The sequence below is a fragment of the Phodopus roborovskii genome, unplaced genomic scaffold (assembly GCF_943737965.1).
Source record: "Phodopus roborovskii unplaced genomic scaffold, PHOROB, whole genome shotgun sequence".
Lineage (NCBI taxonomy): Eukaryota > Metazoa > Chordata > Mammalia > Rodentia > Cricetidae > Phodopus > Phodopus roborovskii.
The window spans coordinates 5,547,172-5,568,123 of NW_026126515.1; the positions used below are offsets into that span (position 1 = coordinate 5,547,172).

A 20,952-nucleotide genomic window follows, 5' to 3' on the forward strand; every position below is an offset into this window, starting at 1 on the left:
TGGCAAACAATACAGGAGTCAGGGCTACAAGGGAGGAAGAAAAAATCAGATCCACATGAGTTTAGACTATAGTGTGGGGCAAGGTAGGGCTGGCTGTGGAAAAAGGAAAATCGCATTCAATGTGGACAAGGAAACTAAGGGTCCATATATGAAGACCAGCAGAAGTGAGACTTGATGGGAGGAGCCTCTTTTTGAGAGGGTTGAAAGCCTACCTATTACAAGCAGAAAGAGTCTGGGAGCTTGTCCTACCAATTATGGTTTTACAAACCTTTCAGTGAAAGCCTAGTTACTGGTCCCACACAGACCCATTGTGTGACCCAAAAATCATGACATTGTGTGACTTCAGTAACCCTGTCTCTACTCTCCAAAGCCTGTCAATGGTTTTTGAATAAAAACATTTCTTCCAAGTCTCATTTCCCTAGACACTCATATGAGTAAGTGTATATGTATGTTTGTATGTATGTATGTGTATATATATATATATATATATATATAATTTTTAAAATTGTGTACCCTCCTGTCCTCCCCTGTTCCCCCACCCACCAATCCCCATCCCATCCCTTTTCTGCTCCCCAGGGAGGGTAAGGCCTTCCATGGGGAGTCTTCAAAGTCTGTCATATCATTTGGAGCATGACCCAGGCCCTCCCCCATGTGTCTAGGCTGAGGGAGTATACCTCCACGGGGAATGGGCTCCCAAAGTCCATTTGTACACTAGGGATAAATACTGATCCATTACCAGAGGCTCCATAGACTGTCCAGTCCTCCCAACTAACACCCACATTCAGGGATTCTGGATTAGTCCTACCCTGCATTCCCAGCTGTCAGACTTGAGTCCATGAGCTCCCCCTTGTTCAGGTCAGCAGTTTCTGTGGGATTCTCCAGCCTGGTCTTGATCCCTTTGCTCATCTCTCCTCCCTCTCTGCAACTGGATTCCAGGAGTTCTGCTCAGTATTTAACTATGGGTGTCTGCTTCTGCTTCCATCAGCTACTAGATGAAGGCTCTAGGATGGCATACAAGGTAGTCATAAACTGCATTATCAGGGAAGGACATTTAAGGTAACCTCTCCGCTATTGCTTAGATTGTTAGTTGGGGTCATCCTTGTAGATCTCTGAACATTTCCCTAGTGCCTGACTTCTCTTTAAACCTATAATGGCTCCCTCTATTATGACATCTCTTTTCTTGTTCGTCTCTATCCTTCCCCCAACTCAATCTTCCTGCTCCCTCATGCCCACCTCTCCCCTCCTCTTCCTCCTAACTCCCTCTCCCCTCCCCCATGCTTCCAATTTGCTTGGGAGATATTGTCCCTTTCCCCTTCTCCAGGGGACCATGTATGTCACTCTTAGGGTCCTCCTTGTTTCCTAGATTTTCTGGTGGTGTGGATTGTAGGCTGGTGATCCTTTGCTCTATGTCTAAAAACCACATATGAGTGAGTACATACTGTGTTTGTCTTTTTGTGACTGGGTTACCTCACTCAGGATGGTTTCTTCTAGTTCCATTTGCTTGTGAATTTCAAGATTCCATTGTTTTTCTCCACTGAGTATTAATTACTCCATTGTGTGAATGTACCACATTTTCTCCATCCATTCTTCAGTTGAGGGGCATTTAGGTTGCTTCCAGGTTCTGGCTATTACAAATAATGCTGCTATGAACATAGTTGCACAGATGTCCTTTTGCACGAATGTGCATCTGTTGCGTATATGCCTAAGAGTGGAATTACTGGATCTTGAGGTAGACTGATTCCCATTTTCCTGAGGAACTGCCATACTGATTTCCAAAGTGACTGTATGAGTTTGCACTCCCACCAGCAGTGGAGGAGTGTTCCCTTTCTCCCCATCCTCTCCAGCATAAACTGTCTTTGGTGTTTTTGATTTTATCTATCCTGACAGGAGTAAGATGGTATCTCAGAGTTGTTTTGATTTGCATTTCCCTGATGGCTAAGGATGTTGAGCATTTTTTAAAGTGTCTTTGAGCCATTTTAGATTCCTCTATTGAGAATTCTCTATTTAGTTCTGTACCCCACTTTTTAATTGGATTATTTGGTGTTTTGGTAACTGCTTCTTGAGTTCTTTGTATATTTTGGAAATCATCCCTCTGTTGGATGTGGGGTTGGTGAATATCTTTTCCCATTCTGTGAGCTGACGTTTTCAATTTCAGGAGGCCCCATTTATTAATTGTTGATCTCAGTGTCTGTGCTACTGGTGTTATGTTCAGGAAGCTGTCTCCTGTACCAATTTGTTCAAGGATACCTCCCACTTTCTCTTCTAAGAGGTTCAGAGTGGTTGGATTTATGTTGAGGTCTTTGATCCATTTGAACCTAAGTTTTATGGAGGTTGATAGATATGGATCTATCTGCAGTTTTCTACAGGTCAGCATCCAGTTATGCCAGTACCATTTGTTGAAGATACTTTCTTTTTTTTCCATTATATAATTTTAGTTTATCAAAAATCAGGTGTTCGTAGGTGTGTGGGTTAATATCAGGGTTTTCAATTCGATCCCATTGTTCTTCCTGTCTGTTTTTGCACCAATACCAAGCTGATTTTAGGACCATAGCTCTATAATAGAGCTTGAAGTCAGGGATGGTGATGCCTCTGGAAGTATCTTTATTGTACAGGGTTGTTCTGGCTATCCTGGGTTTTTTCTTTTTTCATATAAAGTTGAGTACTATTCTTTCAAGGTCTGTGAAGAATTGTGCTGGGGTTTTTATGGGGATTGCATTGAATCTGCAGATTGCTTTTGGCAATATTGCCATTTTTTACTATGTTGATCCTACATATCCAAGGGCATAGGAGATCTTTCCATTTTCTCGTATCTTCTTTAATTTCTTTCTTTAAAGACACAAAGTTCTTGCTATGTAGGTCTTTCATTTGTTTGGTAAGTGTTACTTCAAGATACTTTATGTTGTTTGTAGCTATTGTAAAAGGTGATGCTTCTCTGATTTCTTTATCAGCCCCTTTACCGTCTGTATATAGTAGGGCTACTGATTTTTTTCTTTCTTTCTTTCTTTTTTAATTAATCCTGTATCCTGCCACTTTGCTGAAGGTATTTATTAGCTGTAGAAGTTCCCTGGTAGAGTTTTCCGGGTCACTTTTGTAAACTATCATATCATCTGCAAATAGTGAGAGTTTGACTTCTTCCTTTCCAATTTGTGTCCCCTTGATCTCCTTTTGTTTTCTTATTGCTATAGCCTGAACTTCAAGTACAATATTGAAGAGCTATGGAGAAAGTGGACATCCTTATCTTATTCCTAATTTTAGAGGAAGTGCATTGAGTTTCTCTCCATTTAGTTTGATCCTAGACACTCTTTTTAAAAAATAATTTTTATTTGAATGAGAAACTTTTTAAAATTTTTTCTTATTTCACATGTTGATCCTAGTTCCCTCACCCCCCTATTCTCCCATACCCTCCATAGACCCCCCCAACCCATCCCCTATCCATACCCCAAGGAGGGTGAGGCCTTCCATGAGGGATCATCAAAGTCTGTCAAGTCATTTGGGGTAGGGCCCAGGCTCTCCCCCGTGTCTCTAGGCTAAAGGAGTATGCCCCCATGGGGAATGGGCTCCTGAAGTCCGTTCCTGCACTAGGAATACATCCTGGTTCCATTGTCAGAGGTACCATAGGCTTCCCAGGCCTCCTAACTGAGACCCATGTTCAGGGGGTCTGGGTCAGTCTTATGCTGGTTTCCCAGCTATCAGTCTGGGGTCCATGAGCTCCCCCCTTGTTCAGGTCAGCAGTTTCTGTGGATTTCTCCAGCTTGGTCTTGACCCCTTTGCTCATCACTCCTCCCTGTCTGCAACTGGATTCCAGGGGTTTGAATAGTGTTTAGCTGTGGGTGTCTGCTTCTGCTTCCATCAACTACTGGATGAGGGCTCTAGGATGTCATACAGGGTAGTCATCAATCACATTATCGGGGAAGGGCATTTAAGGTAGCCTCTCCACTATGGCTTAGTTGTTAGTTGGGGTCATCCTTGTGGATCTCTGGACATTTCCCTAGTCTCAGATTTCTCTTTAAACCTATAATGGCTCTCTCTATTATGGTATCTCTTTTCTTGTTCGTCTCTATCCTTCCCCCAATTCAATCTTCCTGCTCCCTCCTGTTCTACGCTCCCTTCCTCTCGTCTCCTTCTCTATCTCCTAACTCCTTCCTCCCCAAACCCTGAATAAGAAACTTTTTGTTTGAAGCATCTTCTTCTTCCTCAGTACCTACATATGCATCTTGAACTCTTACTCATAAATGGAATCTTACCTCACTTGACTATGATGTTTATCAGATGATCGTGAACAGTGCCCACCACTGTAAATGCATCACAGATAAAAAAAAGGAAAACATTTTCCTGACCTGCTCACATACTTTCTTTGACACATTCGTACTTAAAAATGTACCTGTTATTTCTCATTCGAGCTTCTTGTAGACCATGGTTTTGTGGAATATTCCTTTACACTGTGTGAAGATGTGTCACTATGATTGGTTTAATAAAATGTGGAATGGCAAAAAGAGGTTAGGCAGGACTTCTGGGGGCAGAGAGGATTCTGGGAAGAAGGTCAGAAGAGCCAGCCAGGCATAGAGGAAGCAGGATGGGCAGCAAGAGTAAAAGCCATGTAAAAGAATGCAGCTTAAAAGATATTGCTTAATTTAAGTTATAAGAACTAGTTAGGAACAAGCCTAAACTATGACTGAACATTTATGATTAATAAGAAGTCTCTGTGTGGTTATTTGGGAAATGGCAGGCAGGACCGAGAAAGACTTAGAATCTCATCTCATCTCATCACTAAGGAGATTGATTTGAAGAGACCTAATCACCTTGCAAAAGCCAGGGTGGGGCAGAGTGAGATTCAGGCTCAGGGCTGCCTTGCATTCTTAGGTTAGCATCACTAACTGTCCTACTCTCTAAATGCCCTCATTTCCTTTATTTTCTCTCTCTCTCTTAGGTAAAGGGACCAGGAATTGGCCTTCTCGGGATTTCCAAAGGGGGTGAACTCTGCCTCTCCATGGCCTCTTTCCTGAAAGGCATCACAGCCGCTGTCATCATCAATGGCTCTGTGGCCAATGTCATTGGGAAATTGTGCTACAAGGATGAGACCCTTCCCCCTTTGAGCACAAATGTAGATCGAATCAGGGTGACCAAAGATGGCCTTAAAGATATTTTTGATGTTCTGAGTTTCCCTATAGAAGGACCTGACCAGAAGAGCATCATCCCCGTGGAAAGGTCTGACACGACCTTCCTGTTGCTCGTAGGTCAGGATGACCGCAACTGGAAGAGCGAATGCTATGCCAATGAGATCTCCAAACGCTTACAGGCCCATGGGAAGGAGAAGCCTCAGATCATCTGCTACCCAGAAGCGGGGCACTATATTGAGCCTCCTTATTTCCCTTGGTGCAAGGCTTCCCTACACGCCTATTTTAGAATACCTGTCGTCTTTGGTGGAGAGCCCAGAGCTCATGCAATGGCCCAGGTGGATGCGTGGCAGAAACTCCAGGCTTTTTTCCACAAACATTTGGATGGTGAAGTAAGAACAACCCCAGCAAAACTGTAATTTTCTTTGAGTGGTGACATTTCTGATGCTGATTGCTCCAGAGAATGGCTACCACTATTAAGATATGTATAAATATATATGCATTTTTCTCCTTTTAATAACTTGATTTCCCCCCCCCCAAAAAAAACCAAGTTTTATGGATTGTCTTCCTCATTGGTTTGAGGACACAGTGGTTCCTACTTTCTTATTGTGCCAAGAATTGAATCCAGGGCTTGTGCATGGTAGGCTGGCACTCTGTCACCAAGCTTAGAGGGCAGCAATTTTAAAGAAACTTGAAAGGTTGATAACCATATTTGCTCCTTAGCACAGCATGCAACTGACAACTCCAGTTCTAGCAGAAACGAATAGCATGGACTAACAGTGCCTGCTACATCATGCAGTCCAAAAACTATTTGCTAAACAACTCAAATAAATCTTTGCTGTACAAGAAAGCATATGCATTGGTCCCTTGTGTATGTGGGTCTACACTGCAGATTCTACCAACCATGGATTGAACTTATTTGAGAACAGCACTATATCTGTGCTGAACATACAGGGGCCCTTTCAGGCCCTTATTCTTTAAGCTTCATGCAATAGGAGCTATTTGTAACATGTTTGTGTTACACTTAGGGACATGTGATCTTAATGTTTTAAAGGTGATTTTTCAGATTACATGCCAATTCCACACCATTTTATACCAAGTGCATGAATCATTGCAGCTTTGAGGTCCAGGTACTAATCCCCAATGAATGCCAGTAAATGATTGCACTATCAAAATCGTTATACCATCAGCTTTGAGTTTCTCTACTTAGAATGGAAGTCATAACAAATAGTTTGTTATAAACTATTTACTATTTATATATAAAACTGATAAAAATATTTAAAGCAAACACACATCAGTTTTGTGATGTCTTTTTGGATGAGTAGGATTCTTCAAACAAAGAAACTATATTTGAGTTCCTATTACTACTATAAACACACAGCTTTAGTGTTTTAAAAGTTAATAAAATATTACAATTGAGATGATGTGATTTTTAACAATGATAATCATAAAAATATGTAAAAATGAGACCACCTGTTATTGTTCAATAGACATACATTTCTTAAGCCCTTAACTATTTTTAAAATAAAGTACCTTAATTTATTATTGTTGTGTTCTGGTTCCAGTTTTATTTTTTCATTTTGGTTTTTTGAGATAGAGTTTCTCTGTATGACAGCCCTAGCTATCCTGGAACTCACTCTGTAGGTCAGGCTGTCATCAAACTTAAAGAAATCTGCTTGCCTCTACCTCCTGAGTTGTGGGATTAAAGGTTGAGCCACCACCACTGGGCTCTTTATTTTATTTTTTTTAAAAGGCCATCAAATCTTGATATGTATTTTCCTTTTGACTCTTAAAAACATGAGGTGTTTGTTGCAGTTTGAGCAGGAGTATCTTCCATAGTTCCTGTGTTAAAGACTTGGTTGACAGTGAATTGGCTTTTGGGAATGACCATTTCTCTGGGAGTCTGATTTAATGAATTGAGCCTTAGGATTACTGATTCGATGACATTATTGGGAGGAGAGGTCTCACTGAAGGAAATTTGTCACTGGAGAAACTGCATTAAAGGATGCAGCTTGTCTTGGCCCCTTCTATCTCTGCTTCCTAACCAAGGGTGCTTTGCTCCTGTACACCCTCCACCATGATGCTCTTGCTCCCAGGCCAAAACCCCACAAGCCAGTGACTACACTAACACCCCTGAAATCAGGCCAAAATTAATGTGCCCTCCTTTTGTTTCTCTAAGAAATCTGTCATTGAAATGCAAAGTGTTCCTTCTGCTCATCACCAACCATGTGCTTGTCACTGAATATGGCCAGTCTGTGGGCTAATGTTCTCTCCACTTTATAGGCAAGGAAGTGCATCTTCTAGAAGTTTCTAGCACAGTAATATGGAGGTAGACCTCAGTGCCCTCCAGTTTCTCCTCTCTGTATGAAGCTGCATTCCTTAAGTCTGTGCTTTCTAATTTTATTTGGTGACAAAACCATTTGTTCATCAACTTCTGCCATGTCTCACGAAGCACAAAAGAATGCATATCTGTGTGAAGTTCACCCATGCTGTGCTGTGAATTCCCTAAAGCCTGTTCAGATGTTCTACGGGACAGTAGCCAAAGCCCTGGGGAAGAGAGAGATGGCTCTCCTTTCATTACTGCAAACCTGAATAGAATGTCGGGATTTGTGGCAGGCTGCAGGAGGAGCGTGTTAAAAAGCACTGTGTGTAAATGTTATCTAAAAGAGTAGGTCAGGAAACATGCTTAGCCATGGTTCTTGCCAGGCATGGTGGTTCATGTCTGTAATCACAACAGTCGGGAAGCTGAGGCAGGAGGATCACTGGGGAGTGATACACGGATGACAGGCAGTCCCTAACCTCACACATCCTTTGTTAGAGGTACATGTGCGTGTGTGCATGCATGCATGCGTGTGTGTGTGTGTGTGTGTGTTTTCATTTTAAATTAAAAGTTCCAATATAGGCAGAAAAGAAAAAGAGAAAAATGAGGGAAAGTTTAAGCCTTGTAGCAACTATAATAACATGCTCAGTTGAAGAATAGAAATCAAGCTTTCAGTTTTTGGAAGTTGGAACAAGATTGTTTCCTCTATCCTGAATGCTCAGTGACCTGAAAGAAGGCCATTGCTGACACAAGTGAGTCCCATTGTTTACACAAGGCTGATCCAGTTGCCTCCATGCCAAGAATGCAGCCTTGTACATTAGAAAGAAAAGGCAGGACACCTGAGCCCTTGCAACCTTCACTCGGCATCCCAGAGGCAGACGCAGGAATGAATCTTTAAACCATGCCTTACTCAGAGAGGACAGTGGACAGCGTCCTAAACTGTCTTCTACCTCATCTGCAGCCACCAGATTCTTTCTTTTTCTTTTTTCTCTTTTTTTAGATTTATTTATTTATTTACAGTCCAATCCCAGTTCCCTCTCCCTCCTCCCCTCCCCCACCCCACTTCCCCCTTCACCTCCAGTCTGCTCCTCTAAGAGGGTAAGGCCTTCCCTAGGAAGTCTACTAAGTCTGTCCCATCACCTCCTTGGGGCAGGACCAAGACCCTCCCCCACCTCTTCCTGTGTCTAGGCTGAGCAAGGAATTTCTCCACATAGAATGGGCTCCACTAAGTCAGTTTGTGCATTAGTGTTAGGTCTTGGACCCGCTGCCAGTGGCCTCATATATTGTCCCAGTCACAGCATTGTCACCCATATTAAGGGAGTCTAGTTCGCTCTTATGCAGGTTCCCCGTTTGTCAGATCTGAGTCAGTGATCTCTCACTAGCTCAGGTCAGCTGATTCTGTGGGTTTCCCCACCATGGTCTTGACTCCTTTGTTCATATTACACTTAGATTGTACTCCAGGAGCTTGGCCCAATGGTTAGTTGTGGATTTCTGCATCTGCTTCTATCTGTTTCTAGAAGAGGATTCTAGCTTCTCTGAGGTTATGGATTGTAGGCTGGGTATCTTTTGCTTTATGATTGGTATCCATTTATGAGTGAGTACATACTATATTTGTCTTCCTGGTTTTGGGTTACCTCACTCAGGATGTTTTTATCTAGTTCTGTCCATTTGCCTGTGAATTTCAGGATGTCATTGTTTCTTACCACTGAGTAGTACTCCATTGTGTAAATGTACCACATTTTCTCTATCCATTCTTCAGCTGAGGAACATCTAGGTTGTTCCCAAGATCTGGCTATTACGAATAATGCTGCTATGAACATAGTTTGAGCATATGTCCTTGTGGTGTGAATGTGCCTCCTTTGGATATATGCTCAAAAGTGGTATTGCAGGGTCTTGAGGTAGGTTGATCACTAATTTCCTGAGAAATGGCCACACTGATTTCCACATAGGTTGTACAAGTTTGTACTCTTTCTCCACATCCTCTCCAGCATAAGCTGTCATCGGTGTCTTCGATCTTAGCCATTCTGGTCAGTGTAAGCCATCAGATTCTTTAGAGATGGGGAAACACAGGCAGTGGATCACAAAGATTACAAGATGCCCTCTTGCCAGGGGATCGTCGCATCTCTCAGACCGTCCTTTCCCCTCATTACCTTTGCTCTGTGTACAGGGGAAGGGTCTGCATACACACGTCACCGAGTCCCCAAGTCAACATGTGGGTGATCAGACTGAAGGGTAACTCAGAGGCAACAAGCCACCAGCAGTGTAATGCATGATGGGCCGTACTGTGGGTGGGCAGATCCTCCCCACAGAATGAAGTGCAAATGTCCCTTGCAATAGAGAATATGAAGTGTCTAGCAACATCCATGCAAGCGAACAACTAGAAATTTAATCTTTGTTTATAAGTATAAAAGGCTATTAGGAAAACCAACACGTAAATCTTAGAAAACACAGTAAGCAAACAGAGCCACAGGCTTAACAATTATCACATATCCAGTGACCAAAGACAATTTAGAGAAATAGTCTCATCAATATGCTCACACTTGAAGTCTGAGAACACTGTATACCAATTTACAAGAAAGAAATAAGATAATCGTAGACTTTCTCCTAAAGATTACAATGTAGAAAATTTCTAAATAATAATCAAAGTGTGGTCAGTTACAAAGCACAGCCTGTTCTACTTATAGTGCAGGTAGACAAATTCTGAGACAAGTTTTAAGAACTGAGGATGAATGGAAACAATAAAAAGGGAATGGTTTGGCAAAGCTTCTACGTCATTTACATTCAGGAGGCATGTGGTGTGCTTCAACAAACCCGGTTCTGGTGTGCCAGAACTGGGCTAAAAGTCGTAGATGCCAGGAGACCAATGAAAGAAACAGACGGCTCCAGAATTAAACAGTATAAAGCTTACTGGGGACTTACAGACAGAAATGTGTCTTAAGCAGCAACATGGCAGGAAGATTTTTGCATCCAATCACAAGATAAAGGATTTTTGCCCTGCATTTGACAGAGGTGGGCCATGAGATCTCGGATATACCTAGTCTTCTCTGATTTATTATTGTCAGTTAAAAAACCAATCTGAGCAGCAGCAGCTTAGCTGACTGTCTCAATGGCTCTGTTCCTCCTAAGTGTTGTGGGTATGTAACAGAATAACCTGTACAAGGCAGCAGTTATAAACAAGGTACCAATAATGAGGTCAAGCTGAATCCCCATATCATAACAAAGGATGACTCTGATATGTACAAAGAATTTTAAATTAAAGGACTTCACAGTGAGATGAAAAGACTTTAAAAACTTCCAGTTGAAACTGGGCAGTGGTGGCACATGCCCATAATTCCAGGCAAAGGCAGGGGGATCTCTGAGTTGGGGGCTAGCCTGGTCTATAGAGTAGGTTACACAAAGAAACCCTATCTTGAATAACCAAAAAGAAGGAGGAGAAGGAGAAGGAGAAGGAGGAGAAGGGAAAAAAAAAAGAAAAGAAAAAAATTTTTGAAAGGTGGTGACTTCTAGGAGTATGCCATGAATGGAGTTGTAGAATCCTAATGTGTTTCTTTCTAAGTTGTGATGTGTACATTGGACCTCATTTTGCTATTTGGTACTCCCACTAGAGACCTCCAACAATTGAGCCCCCAGATCTTTGACTGATGACAAAAACTTTAAACATTTTCTCCTCATAAATTAATATCCTGGGATATCTCATTGCAGTAATGCAAACCTGGCTAAAACAATTATCTTTTCTTTAAGTTAAAAATGGCATATTTTAGCCAGGCAGTGGTGGCACACTTGGGAGGCAGAGGCAGGCAGATCTCTGTGACTTCAAGACCAGCCTGGTCTACAAAGAGCTAGTTCCAGGACAGTCTCCAAAGCTACACAGGGAAAACCTATCTTGGGGGGGAATATATATATATATATATATATATATATATATATATATATATATGTCCAATACATCAATCCAGAAATGCAAGACAACCTATTATTGATACAAGATATCTGAACCTCAAATTCCAACCATTGGCAATCAGATGTACAATTCAATATCTATACACTCCAGTGGGGACAACTCAATGATCAATTTACCAAAAAAAAAATGATAACATATACATGTCTGGATCAGAAGAGTGCCTCCTAGGGTCTAGCAGTGAGAGACCATTCCTGAATCATCCTTATAAGGATATGCCCGCATGGTCGTGTCTATAAATTATCTTTACACAACCAACCTATTCTTTTTGTATGTGAGTTTGCTATGTTTCAAAGTATGTCTCAAAGCTTGTGTTGTAGAAACTTAATAACTGCCCCAGTATGGGTAGGCAGAGGTCTCTAGGCTGGTAAATGGGGTGGGTCAGACTGGCTTTGAATTACTGTGATCCTCTTTTGTAATTTAAGAAAAGCCAGCCTGAGAGCTTGAACCACAGGGTCCAAGCGGAGGTTTTTTTGTTTGTTTGGTTTGAGTTTTTTTTTTTTTTTTTTTTTTTTTTTTGGGGGGGGGAGGTAAAGGATCATAAAAAGGGGGCAGGGGATGGGGAAGACCAGCCTCTGGGGACAGGAGCAGCAGGGAAGAAGAAAGAGGAAGAGGGGGGGGGGGAGAGAGAGGGGGGGGATGGGAGGTGGGCAGGGCCCTTTTAAAAGGGAATACAGTGAATGTGCACAGGTCATGCTCTTAGTGGCTGCAGCTGAGGGTGTATCCTGTCAGAACCTCAAAGGACAGGCCAGTACAGATGCCTGAATATTGACACTCTTATCTCTGGGTCATTACACCCAAATTTGAGTGATATTTTCTTTCCACTACCTGTGACCAAATATTGCACACACACACCCCAATCTGGACTTCGAAGACTTCAAAACTGTAAGATATAAATCTCTGTCCTTGATAAATTATCCAACCTTACGTATTTCCCTAGAGTAGCAAAAAATGCCTAAAATAAAAGTAACACACTATTTAAAAGTTGTTTGTTTTGGGGGGGGGGGGGACTGTTACTGAATCCACACAAGGGCTGAACTTTGCCTTGATCTTATTCACCCAGCTTCATTACCAATCCTCAACACCACGTGAGCAGAATCTTCTGGTTGGCTCAGCCCCACTGCTCCTCTGACCTCCACCGTCGGCCCGGGAGACATCAGCCTGGTTTCTGTCCCTGTTCTTGTCCGAGGCGCGCGACCCACGGGTCAAGAACTTCCAGAGACCGACCAGGTCGGCTCCACAGCAGGCCAGGCTCCGCTCCGGACTCGGTGGCCTCTGGCTCCGAGCTCCAGCTCTAGCATGGCGGTGACGCTGATCCTGGAGCCGGCGGGCCGCAGCTGCTGGGACGAGCCGCTCAGCATCTCCGTGCACGGCCTGGCCCCCGAGCAGCCCGTCACGCTGCGCGCCGCCCTGCGCGACGAGAAAGGCGCGCTCTTCCGCGCCCACGCGCGCTACCGCGCCGACGCCCACGGCGGCCTGGACCTGGCGCGCGCGCCCGCGCTGGGCGGCAGCTTCGCGGGGATCGAGCCCATGGGGCTGCTCTGGGCCATGGAGCCCGAACGGCCATTGTGGCGCCTGATCAAGCGCGACGTGCAGACGCCCTTCGTGGTGGAGCTGGAGGCGCTGGACGGCCACGAGCCCGACGGCGGGCGGCTGCTGGCGCGGGCGGTGCACGAGCGTCACTTCATGGCTCCCGGGGTGCGGCGCGTGCCCGTGCGCGAGGGCCGTGTGCGCGCCACGCTCTTCCTGCCTCCAGGTGAGCAGACCTCCCTCCTGTGCTGGCTTCCTGGTCTAATTTCTAGTCCAGCATAGACCAGGCAGGACAATCACATAATTGTGTAACTTCCACCCTCCAAAGCCTCCTGCCAGTCGTTTTAAATGAAAACATTTTCTACTAAGTCTCATTCCCTTAAGGCACCTGAGTCCCTAAGCAGTATCCTGAAGCAGACATTCAACTTTTCATTATTGAAATGTACTAAATGCCAGCCATGTGGATGCATTTTAAGTACCGATATAATGTATAACTTATGCCTTTAGTTAGAGTTTCTTTTGCCTCCTTTCACAACTTTCAAAGAGCCTTAAACCCACAAATGTAGACAATGTTCCCTAATCACTGAAATGCAGAAGACTATCCCTGGCAGCCCCTCCCCCACCATAAACAAGCTGATGATGGTTCTCAAGCTAGGGCGATTTTTGACCGTCCATGAAGGCATTTGGCAATATTTGCAGTGATTTTTGTTTGTCAAAAATGAAGGCAGGCGATGCTGTTGCCATTTAGCTGGTAGAGGCCAATGATGCTTCTCACTAAATACTGAACAGCCCCAGAACAAAATTATCTTGTTCTGAATGGATACAGTAGGCTGGGGAGATGGCTCAGTTGGCAAAATGCTTGCTTGGCAACCATGAAGACCCAAGTTCAGGTCCTCAGTCCATCAGTACCCATGTAAAAAGCTGGGCACCAGACTCATTGCCTGTGATCCAGCCTGGAAAGTACAGACAGAATTCCTGAGGCTTGTTATCAGGCCAGTGAGCTCCAAGTTTAGAACCTGTCTCCAAGAGTAAGGTGAAGAAGTCTTGAGTAAGACACCCAATATTGACCTTTCACCTACACACACACACACACACACACACACACACACACACACACACACCAGGACACACACACAAACACTCATATGCACATAACACACACACAAGTGGATTGTGGCCATCATAGGTCCATAGGGAGTGGCACTCTTAGGAGGTGTGGCCTTGTTGGAGTAGGTGTGGCTTTGTTGAGGAAGTGCATCACTAGGGGTGGGCTTTGAGGTCTCAGAAGCTCAAGCCAGGCCTTATGGCTCACTGTCCCTTCCTGTTGCCTGTGGATCCATATGTAGAACGCTCAGCCCCTTCTCCAGCGTCATGTCTACCTGCATGTCATCTTGCTTCCTGCCGTGATGATAATGGACTAATACGAACTGTAAGCAACCCCCAGTTAAACATTTTCTTTGATACGAGTTGCTGTGGTCATGGTGCCTCATCACAGCAATGGAAACCCTAAGGTGTGGATACTGTGCTGATGATGACAAACCCAGCCTAAGAAAAATAGTGTGCAGCCTATGTAAACAGTGGAAAGACAGTCACTGGCAGACTCCTTCCAAACACGGAAAAGGCTACAGTCACTGCAGCGTGCAACGTTTTGAAACTGAATTTGGTGATTGTTGTACCAAGTAAGAGAGTATGCCTCATTTTTACAGCTCGTAGGCACTTTCTAACCTGAACTAGTGGCTGCTTGGTACAGTGGGAACTCAGCAACTGGAACTGAGTCCCACTCCATTTCTCTGTCTCTGTTTCTGGAGACTTCCACATGACTTTAGTAGGAGCTCTGTAAATCACCTTGATTGATTCAGTCATCCAATAAGAGTATCCCAGTCACTGTTCTATTGCTGTGAAGAGACACCATGACCAAAGCAATTGTTATGAAAGAAGGCATTTAATTGAGGGCTGGCTTACACTTTCCGAGGTTTTGGTCACTTATCGTGATGAGGAGCACAGCAGCATGTAGGCAGGTGCTGAAGCAGCAGCTGAGAGCTACATCCTGTTAGGCGGAGAGAGGAGCACTCGACCTAGCGAGGGCTTTTGAAACCTCAAAGCCCGCTCCTAGTGACATACTTCCCCAACAAAGCCACACCTCCTAAACCTTCTCGAACAGTGCCATTCCCTGATGACTCCGCATTCAGGTATATGACAGGAGCCTTGAAGAACAAGGGGGAAATGAAGAAAGAAAAATGAATGAGAAAAGAAAGCCAAACAGAAAACTTCCTTGTCTACTATGTGGCCTGTGGTGGTTTGAATGAGCATGACCTCCATATATATTACATATTTGAATATCATGTCCCCAGTTCATAGAGCTGTTTAGAAATGATTAGGGGGTGTGGCCTTGTCCAGGGAGATGTGCCACCGGGGTGTCTTTTGAGGCTTCAAGAGGCAGAAATAGTCTCAGTTCTTTCGGAGTTGAACGTGTCATTTAGATGTGAGCCCTCAGCTATCGGAGTTGAACTTGTTGACTGAGATGTGAGCCCTCAGCTACGGCTCCAGTGCTCGCCTGCTGCCGGGCTCCCTGCCAACCCCGTGGTCATCGTGGGTTCCAACACCCTCTGAAACTGTGAGCTCCAAATTAAATGCTTTCTTTTATTAGTTGCCTTGGTCACCGCAATAGAAAAGTGACTAAGACATGACCTGTCAAAATTTTGGGCAAAACTTACAGCATAATAGAAATTATGATTATAAACAGAATACAGTGTGGCGGGTGCTCAGAGGGAGTCACCGGCTAAGGCCTGGGTGAGAACATGTCCAAGACTATCTCATCCAACTCAGCCTTGGGGGCATGCGGAAAGACTGGAAGGGAATCCAAATAGAAGTCAGCAAACAGAGAAAGTGAGCACATCAAAGTCAGGGGAGAGAAAGAAAATAGCACAGCCAGCAAAAGAAGCAGTATGTATAAATATCCAGGGGTCAGAACAACTTGGCTGATGCAGGCTGCCCTTCTATGAAGGTAGAAAAGATAATGAGGAGCTGGGATATCTCCTAGGGACCCCTGGTGTATGTGAGAGCACTTTACACCCATAAAGTGTCCTCAGATATTGTCTGAGGAAGCTGAAAATGTTGTTGGAAGACGTGCGTTGTTTTTAAACTTTATTATTATTGGTGACAAATCCGTGGGGCCGGAAGACATTTTGTTCCATTTCTTTTTTCTCTGTAGATTATTAAAAACAAACAGCCAGACATGGTAGTACACACTTTTAATCCCAGGAGGCAGAGGCAGACAGATCTCTGTGAGTTTGAGGCCAGCTGGTCTGGTGAATTCCAAACTAGACAAAACAATGTAGTGAGACCCTGTCAAAAAAAAAAAAAAAAAAAAAGCCAGATGTGGTGCCACCCATCTGTTGAGAGGCAGAGGCAGGAGGGTCAAGGTTTTCAGGCCACCTTATACAATGTAGTAAGACATGTCTCCAAATAAATAAATGAAGTAGGAAGGGTCCTGTTTCACAAATATTTCCAGCCACTTCATCCCTGACTTCAAAGACTTTTCCTTGCTGATTGCCAAAATCTGAATCCCCAAATGTCTTTTGAGCAGCTAAGGCATTTTGTGATGTGATATGTGGTGCTCTGCAGGCAAGGGGAAGTTTCCTGGGATCATGGATTTGTTTGGAAGTGGCGGTGGCCTGTGTGAATACAGAGCCAGCCTCCTGGCTGGGCACGGTTTTGCTGTACTTGCTCTGGCTTACTTCAGATTTGAAGACCTCCCTGAATTTTTGAGTGATGTGCATCTGGAGTACTTTGAAGAAGCCTTGGCCTTCCTGCTGCAGCATCCAAAGGTAGGTTCTAGTGCTGTCCTGAATACAGAGGAGTGGGTAGAATACACACAGGGCCAGAGCCAAAAGCCCTGCCAGAACACTGGGCCTTAGAGAAATGAAGGGAGATCCAAGCACTCCCTCAACAGCTGCCAAGATTATTACCATTTCTGCCCGTCTTTCTATCCTTTAATATTTGACTGTTTCTAACTGCCATAACTCTAAAGCACTGCACTAAGAAACTGCTAACCTTGAATTCTCCTCCCACAACTGCCCAAGTAAGGCAGCTGACATCTCAGAGGTTTGATTTTCCGCATTACTAACATTAATGTAAGTTGATAGTAGGAAAAGTTTGACTGAAAAGAGATATCTTTGAGACCATTGGTGACACCAGAATAGGGATGGTGTCTTGATGATATTAAGGATTCTCACCAATGCCATAAGTGTGATAAAAATGATTGTACTAACACTTTTATGTCAACTTGATACAAGTTAGAGTCATCAGAGAGGAGGGAACCTCAGTTGAGAAAATGCTTCTATAAGATTGGACTGTAGGAGCCAGGGGGTGGTGGCACTCACCTTTAGTCCTAGCTCTCCGGAGGCAGAGGCAGGAGGATCTCTGTGAGTTTGAGACCAGCCTGTGAGACAGAGTGAGTTCCAGGACAGCCTCCAAAGCCACAGAGAAACCCTGTCTCGAAAAAACAAAAACAAAACAAACAAAAAGATTGGGCTGTAGGTAAACCTATAAGCCATTTCCTTAATTAGTGATTGATAAGGGAGGATCCAACCCGTTGTGGGTGGTGCCATCCCTGGTCTGGTGGTCCTGGGTTCTATAAGAAAGCAGGCTAAGCAAGTCATGAGGAGCAAACCAGTGATGGCCTCTGCATCAGCTCCTGCCTCCAGGTTCCTGCCCTGCTTGAGTTCCTGTCCTGGCTTCCTTTATGATGGACTGAGGTATGAAAGTATAAGCCAAATAAACCCTTCCCTTCCCAAGTTGCTTTGGTCATGGTATTTTATCAAAGCAGTGGTAACCCAAAGACCATTATTATGCTTTTATGAAGTATCTGATAGCAGAAAAATTATTTTAAATTTTTTGATGAATATAAATGGAATGACAAAACTTTTGTTGCCTTCTAAACTTAGAGTCTGGAACATTCTAATGTTAAGGGATAAGATGCTCTGCAAAGACTGTAGGATGCGCTAACTTTGTTGGAGTTCAGGGACAACTCTAAGCAGAGCTATTAAAACCTAAATGAGTTGGGCATAGTAACATGCACCTTTAATCCAGCATTTGGGAGGCAGAAGCAGGAGGACCTCAGTGAGTTCCAGGCCAGCCAGATGATCTGGAACTGTGATGGTTTTATTAAGGGGAGAAATTAAGGACCAAAAAAAATAAGAAGTCAAAATGCATTGTATATTTGACCCCTTAACCCCTGGCAAGAGTGGTTCCTGGCCTGGGTCCTTTGTTTTACATTACCATGCTATGGTTCTCCTTTGGCTGGACTCTTTCCCACGGGGAGAGGAGTCTGAAGAGTCAAGGAAATGTGTCTACTTGGAACCCATATGCTCTTAGCCACACTTTTGGGGTATGGAACTCCCACATTCTCTGCCTGGCATCTGCCCTGTGCCTCTTCCCTGTGTTGACCAGAACATATATGCACCTAGACCTTAAACATGTAACCTGTGTGTCCACACATAATGAAGGCCCTTTAAGGTGCCTTTAAGGCACAAAAGAAGCCATGATGGAAAGAGAAGGAGGTAAAGTAGGCTGGGATCCAGAACCTGGGGTCCATGACTGGTTTTTCTTGCTACATCAATACAGAACTGCAAGTGAGTTCTGAGATTTTTGTTTTCTAAAACTCACTCTGTAGACTGAGCTGACTCCTGAGTGCTGGGATTAAAGCTGTGTTCCATGATCCAGCACGTTCTAAGATTTTAAATTGAGCTTGATGATAGATATAGATGTTGTAGATGTGGAGTGGATGTAGATGTAGATATATATGGTTTCTCTGTATAAAAGCTCTGGCTGTCCTACCAGGCTGGTCTCAAACTCACAGAAATCCACCTGCTTCTGCCTCCCAAGTGCTGGGACTAAAGACACGCATCACAACCACCTGGCTTCCACCCAGCAATCTTACATATATTTTTATGGTGATATAGGGAAAATATTTAGCAGTTTGTTAATTTAGTTTGTAAGTGCCTTTATGTATACCCTTGACCTGGTCCTTATAAATTCATTTTCTTATTAGCAGGCATGTTTGAACTTTGTAGCTAATTGTATGAGGAAGACAAAGAAGTTATATTGAGAAATCAATGCATGCTTTCCACCCATAAACTCCACACTTGTCCTCTCTCCTCATCAGGTGAAAGGCCCAAATGTTGGCCTTCTTGGTTTCTCCAAAGGTGGTGATCTGTGCCTCTCGATGGCTGCTTTCCTAAGGAACATCACAGCCACAGTCCTTATCAACGCCTGTGTGGCCAACACAATCGCTCCTCTGTATTACAAAGATCTGTTTGTTCCAGATCTTGGCTGTGACCCAACAAAACAAAAGACGATGGCATCAGGACTTTTGGATTTGGTAGATATTTGGAACAATCCACTGGAGGAACCTAACCACAAAAGTCTTATTCCACTGGAAAAAGCCCAGGGACCCTTCCTGTTCATTGTGGGCATGGATGATCATAACTGGAAGAGTGAATTCTATGCTCATATAGCATGTGGACGTCTACAAGCCCATGGGAAAGACAGACCCCAGATAATCTACTATCCAGAAACTGGTCACTGTATTGACCCCCCGTATTTTCCTCCTTCCAGGGCTTCTGTTCATGCAGTATTGGGTGAAGCAGTATTCTATGGAGGTGAGCCAAGGGCTCATGCAAGAGCACAGGTAGATGCCTGGCAACAAATTCAAACTTTCTTCCAAAAGTATCTTAATGGTCAACAACTTGTGAAGCACAGCAAAATATAACATTGCAATTGTATACCAAATGCTATTTGTGAAAGTTCTAATCATGCAAATCCCTTTGGAATTCCAGGAGGTTATTTTTTGTTTGTTCGTTTTCTCTCGTGTCCCCCACTGAGTCTCACATTCACTGTGTAGACAAGGATGGCCTTGAACTTCTGATGCTCCAGCTCTCCAGTACTAATGTTATAGTCATACACTATCATGTCTAGACTTAGGCATGGTCAGGGACAAAACCCAGGGCTTTGTGTATGATAGGCAAGTGTTCAGCCAATAAAGCTGTATCCCCAGCCCCTCAGAAGCTTTGTGTAGGAAGCTCAGCCTCCCTGTAAGAGTTCTGCTGGACTCTGAGGCTTTGAAACCAGTGCTGGGTCTCCTCTTGCCTCTGAACTTTAACTAATGAATCCATTTAACTCTGTAAGGCCAACCTTAACCTTAGGCAAAAGAATGTAAGAAGCATTTGTCCAACTCCCAGTTACTGGGCCGTCACCCTGCTTCTGAGCACTGATTGGTCTGCTCTGCTCTGAAGTCTCACATCCCCTTTGGGCCCTAACTGGTTTTATCTGAGCCTTCAGAACCTGTCTGCTGAAGTCACACTATAAATGGATTCTGCCTTGTTCTTACCAGTTATTAACATGCCTGAAATTTACTCCAGACTTCACCCTGACTCCTAGGTACCTATCAATATACTTTTTTTATGTTTACCATCTTGTCTGGATTACCAGTCACTGTGTGGTATTTTCCTACCTAAAAAAAAAAAAAAAAAGGTCTTCATGCCAAGATTGTCATGAAGTGTGAGCCAGAGCCTATGACTTTGGGCACAAAGCTATGTCCACCGACTCCCTTTCTCCCAAGACCATCTGCTCTTATTACAACTAAGACTAGTTGCTTCACTCCACTGTAATTGAAGCATTATCTGGAGTCTTGAGATTCCAGAGCAGAGGGTTTTCCCTGACACAAGAAGTTCTTCCAAGTCTTCAGGACAAATCCCATGATTTTCTGGGTATACACAAAACCTCTCACCAAGCCAATAGCCATGCTATTTAAAAAAAAAAAATGTTCCTTAGAGGTAACAGTTATGGTCAACTGTAAAACTTAAGAGTTTAATCATTCACCTTGTATTATAATCTTCTCTGTTGTGAATCCTGGGAGTCTCTGCTTCAACTCAATCCTAGGCAGACTTGCTGCTGTAGAGATGCTAGCCACTCAAATAGTTATACAAAATTCCCAACATTTGTAAAGTAAGTGCAAAGCTTAGAAATCA

The 20,952-nt window shown here is 43.8% G+C and overlaps 1 protein-coding gene across 4 annotated transcripts in view; it reads left to right on the forward strand.

Annotated features, from left to right (window-relative positions):
• Nucleotides 1–19,737, forward strand: part of LOC127230956 (acyl-coenzyme A thioesterase 1) — a 55,292-nt gene extending 35,555 nt beyond the window's left edge. For 2 of the 4 annotated variants that reach the window (XM_051196307.1, XM_051196312.1), the window contains exons 2-3: nucleotides 16,547–16,749; nucleotides 19,089–19,737. In XM_051196307.1, the coding sequence (XP_051052264.1) occupies nucleotides 16,547–16,749; nucleotides 19,089–19,694 (809 nt within the window). In that variant the 3' untranslated portion in view covers nucleotides 19,695–19,737. Of the gene's footprint in view, nucleotides 1–5,205; nucleotides 5,581–12,660; nucleotides 13,149–16,546; nucleotides 16,750–19,088 lie in introns of those variants that run through there. The other 2 variants (XM_051196311.1, XM_051196308.1) reach the window with 2 other exon arrangements.
• Nucleotides 19,738–20,952: the final 1,215 nt, after the last annotated feature.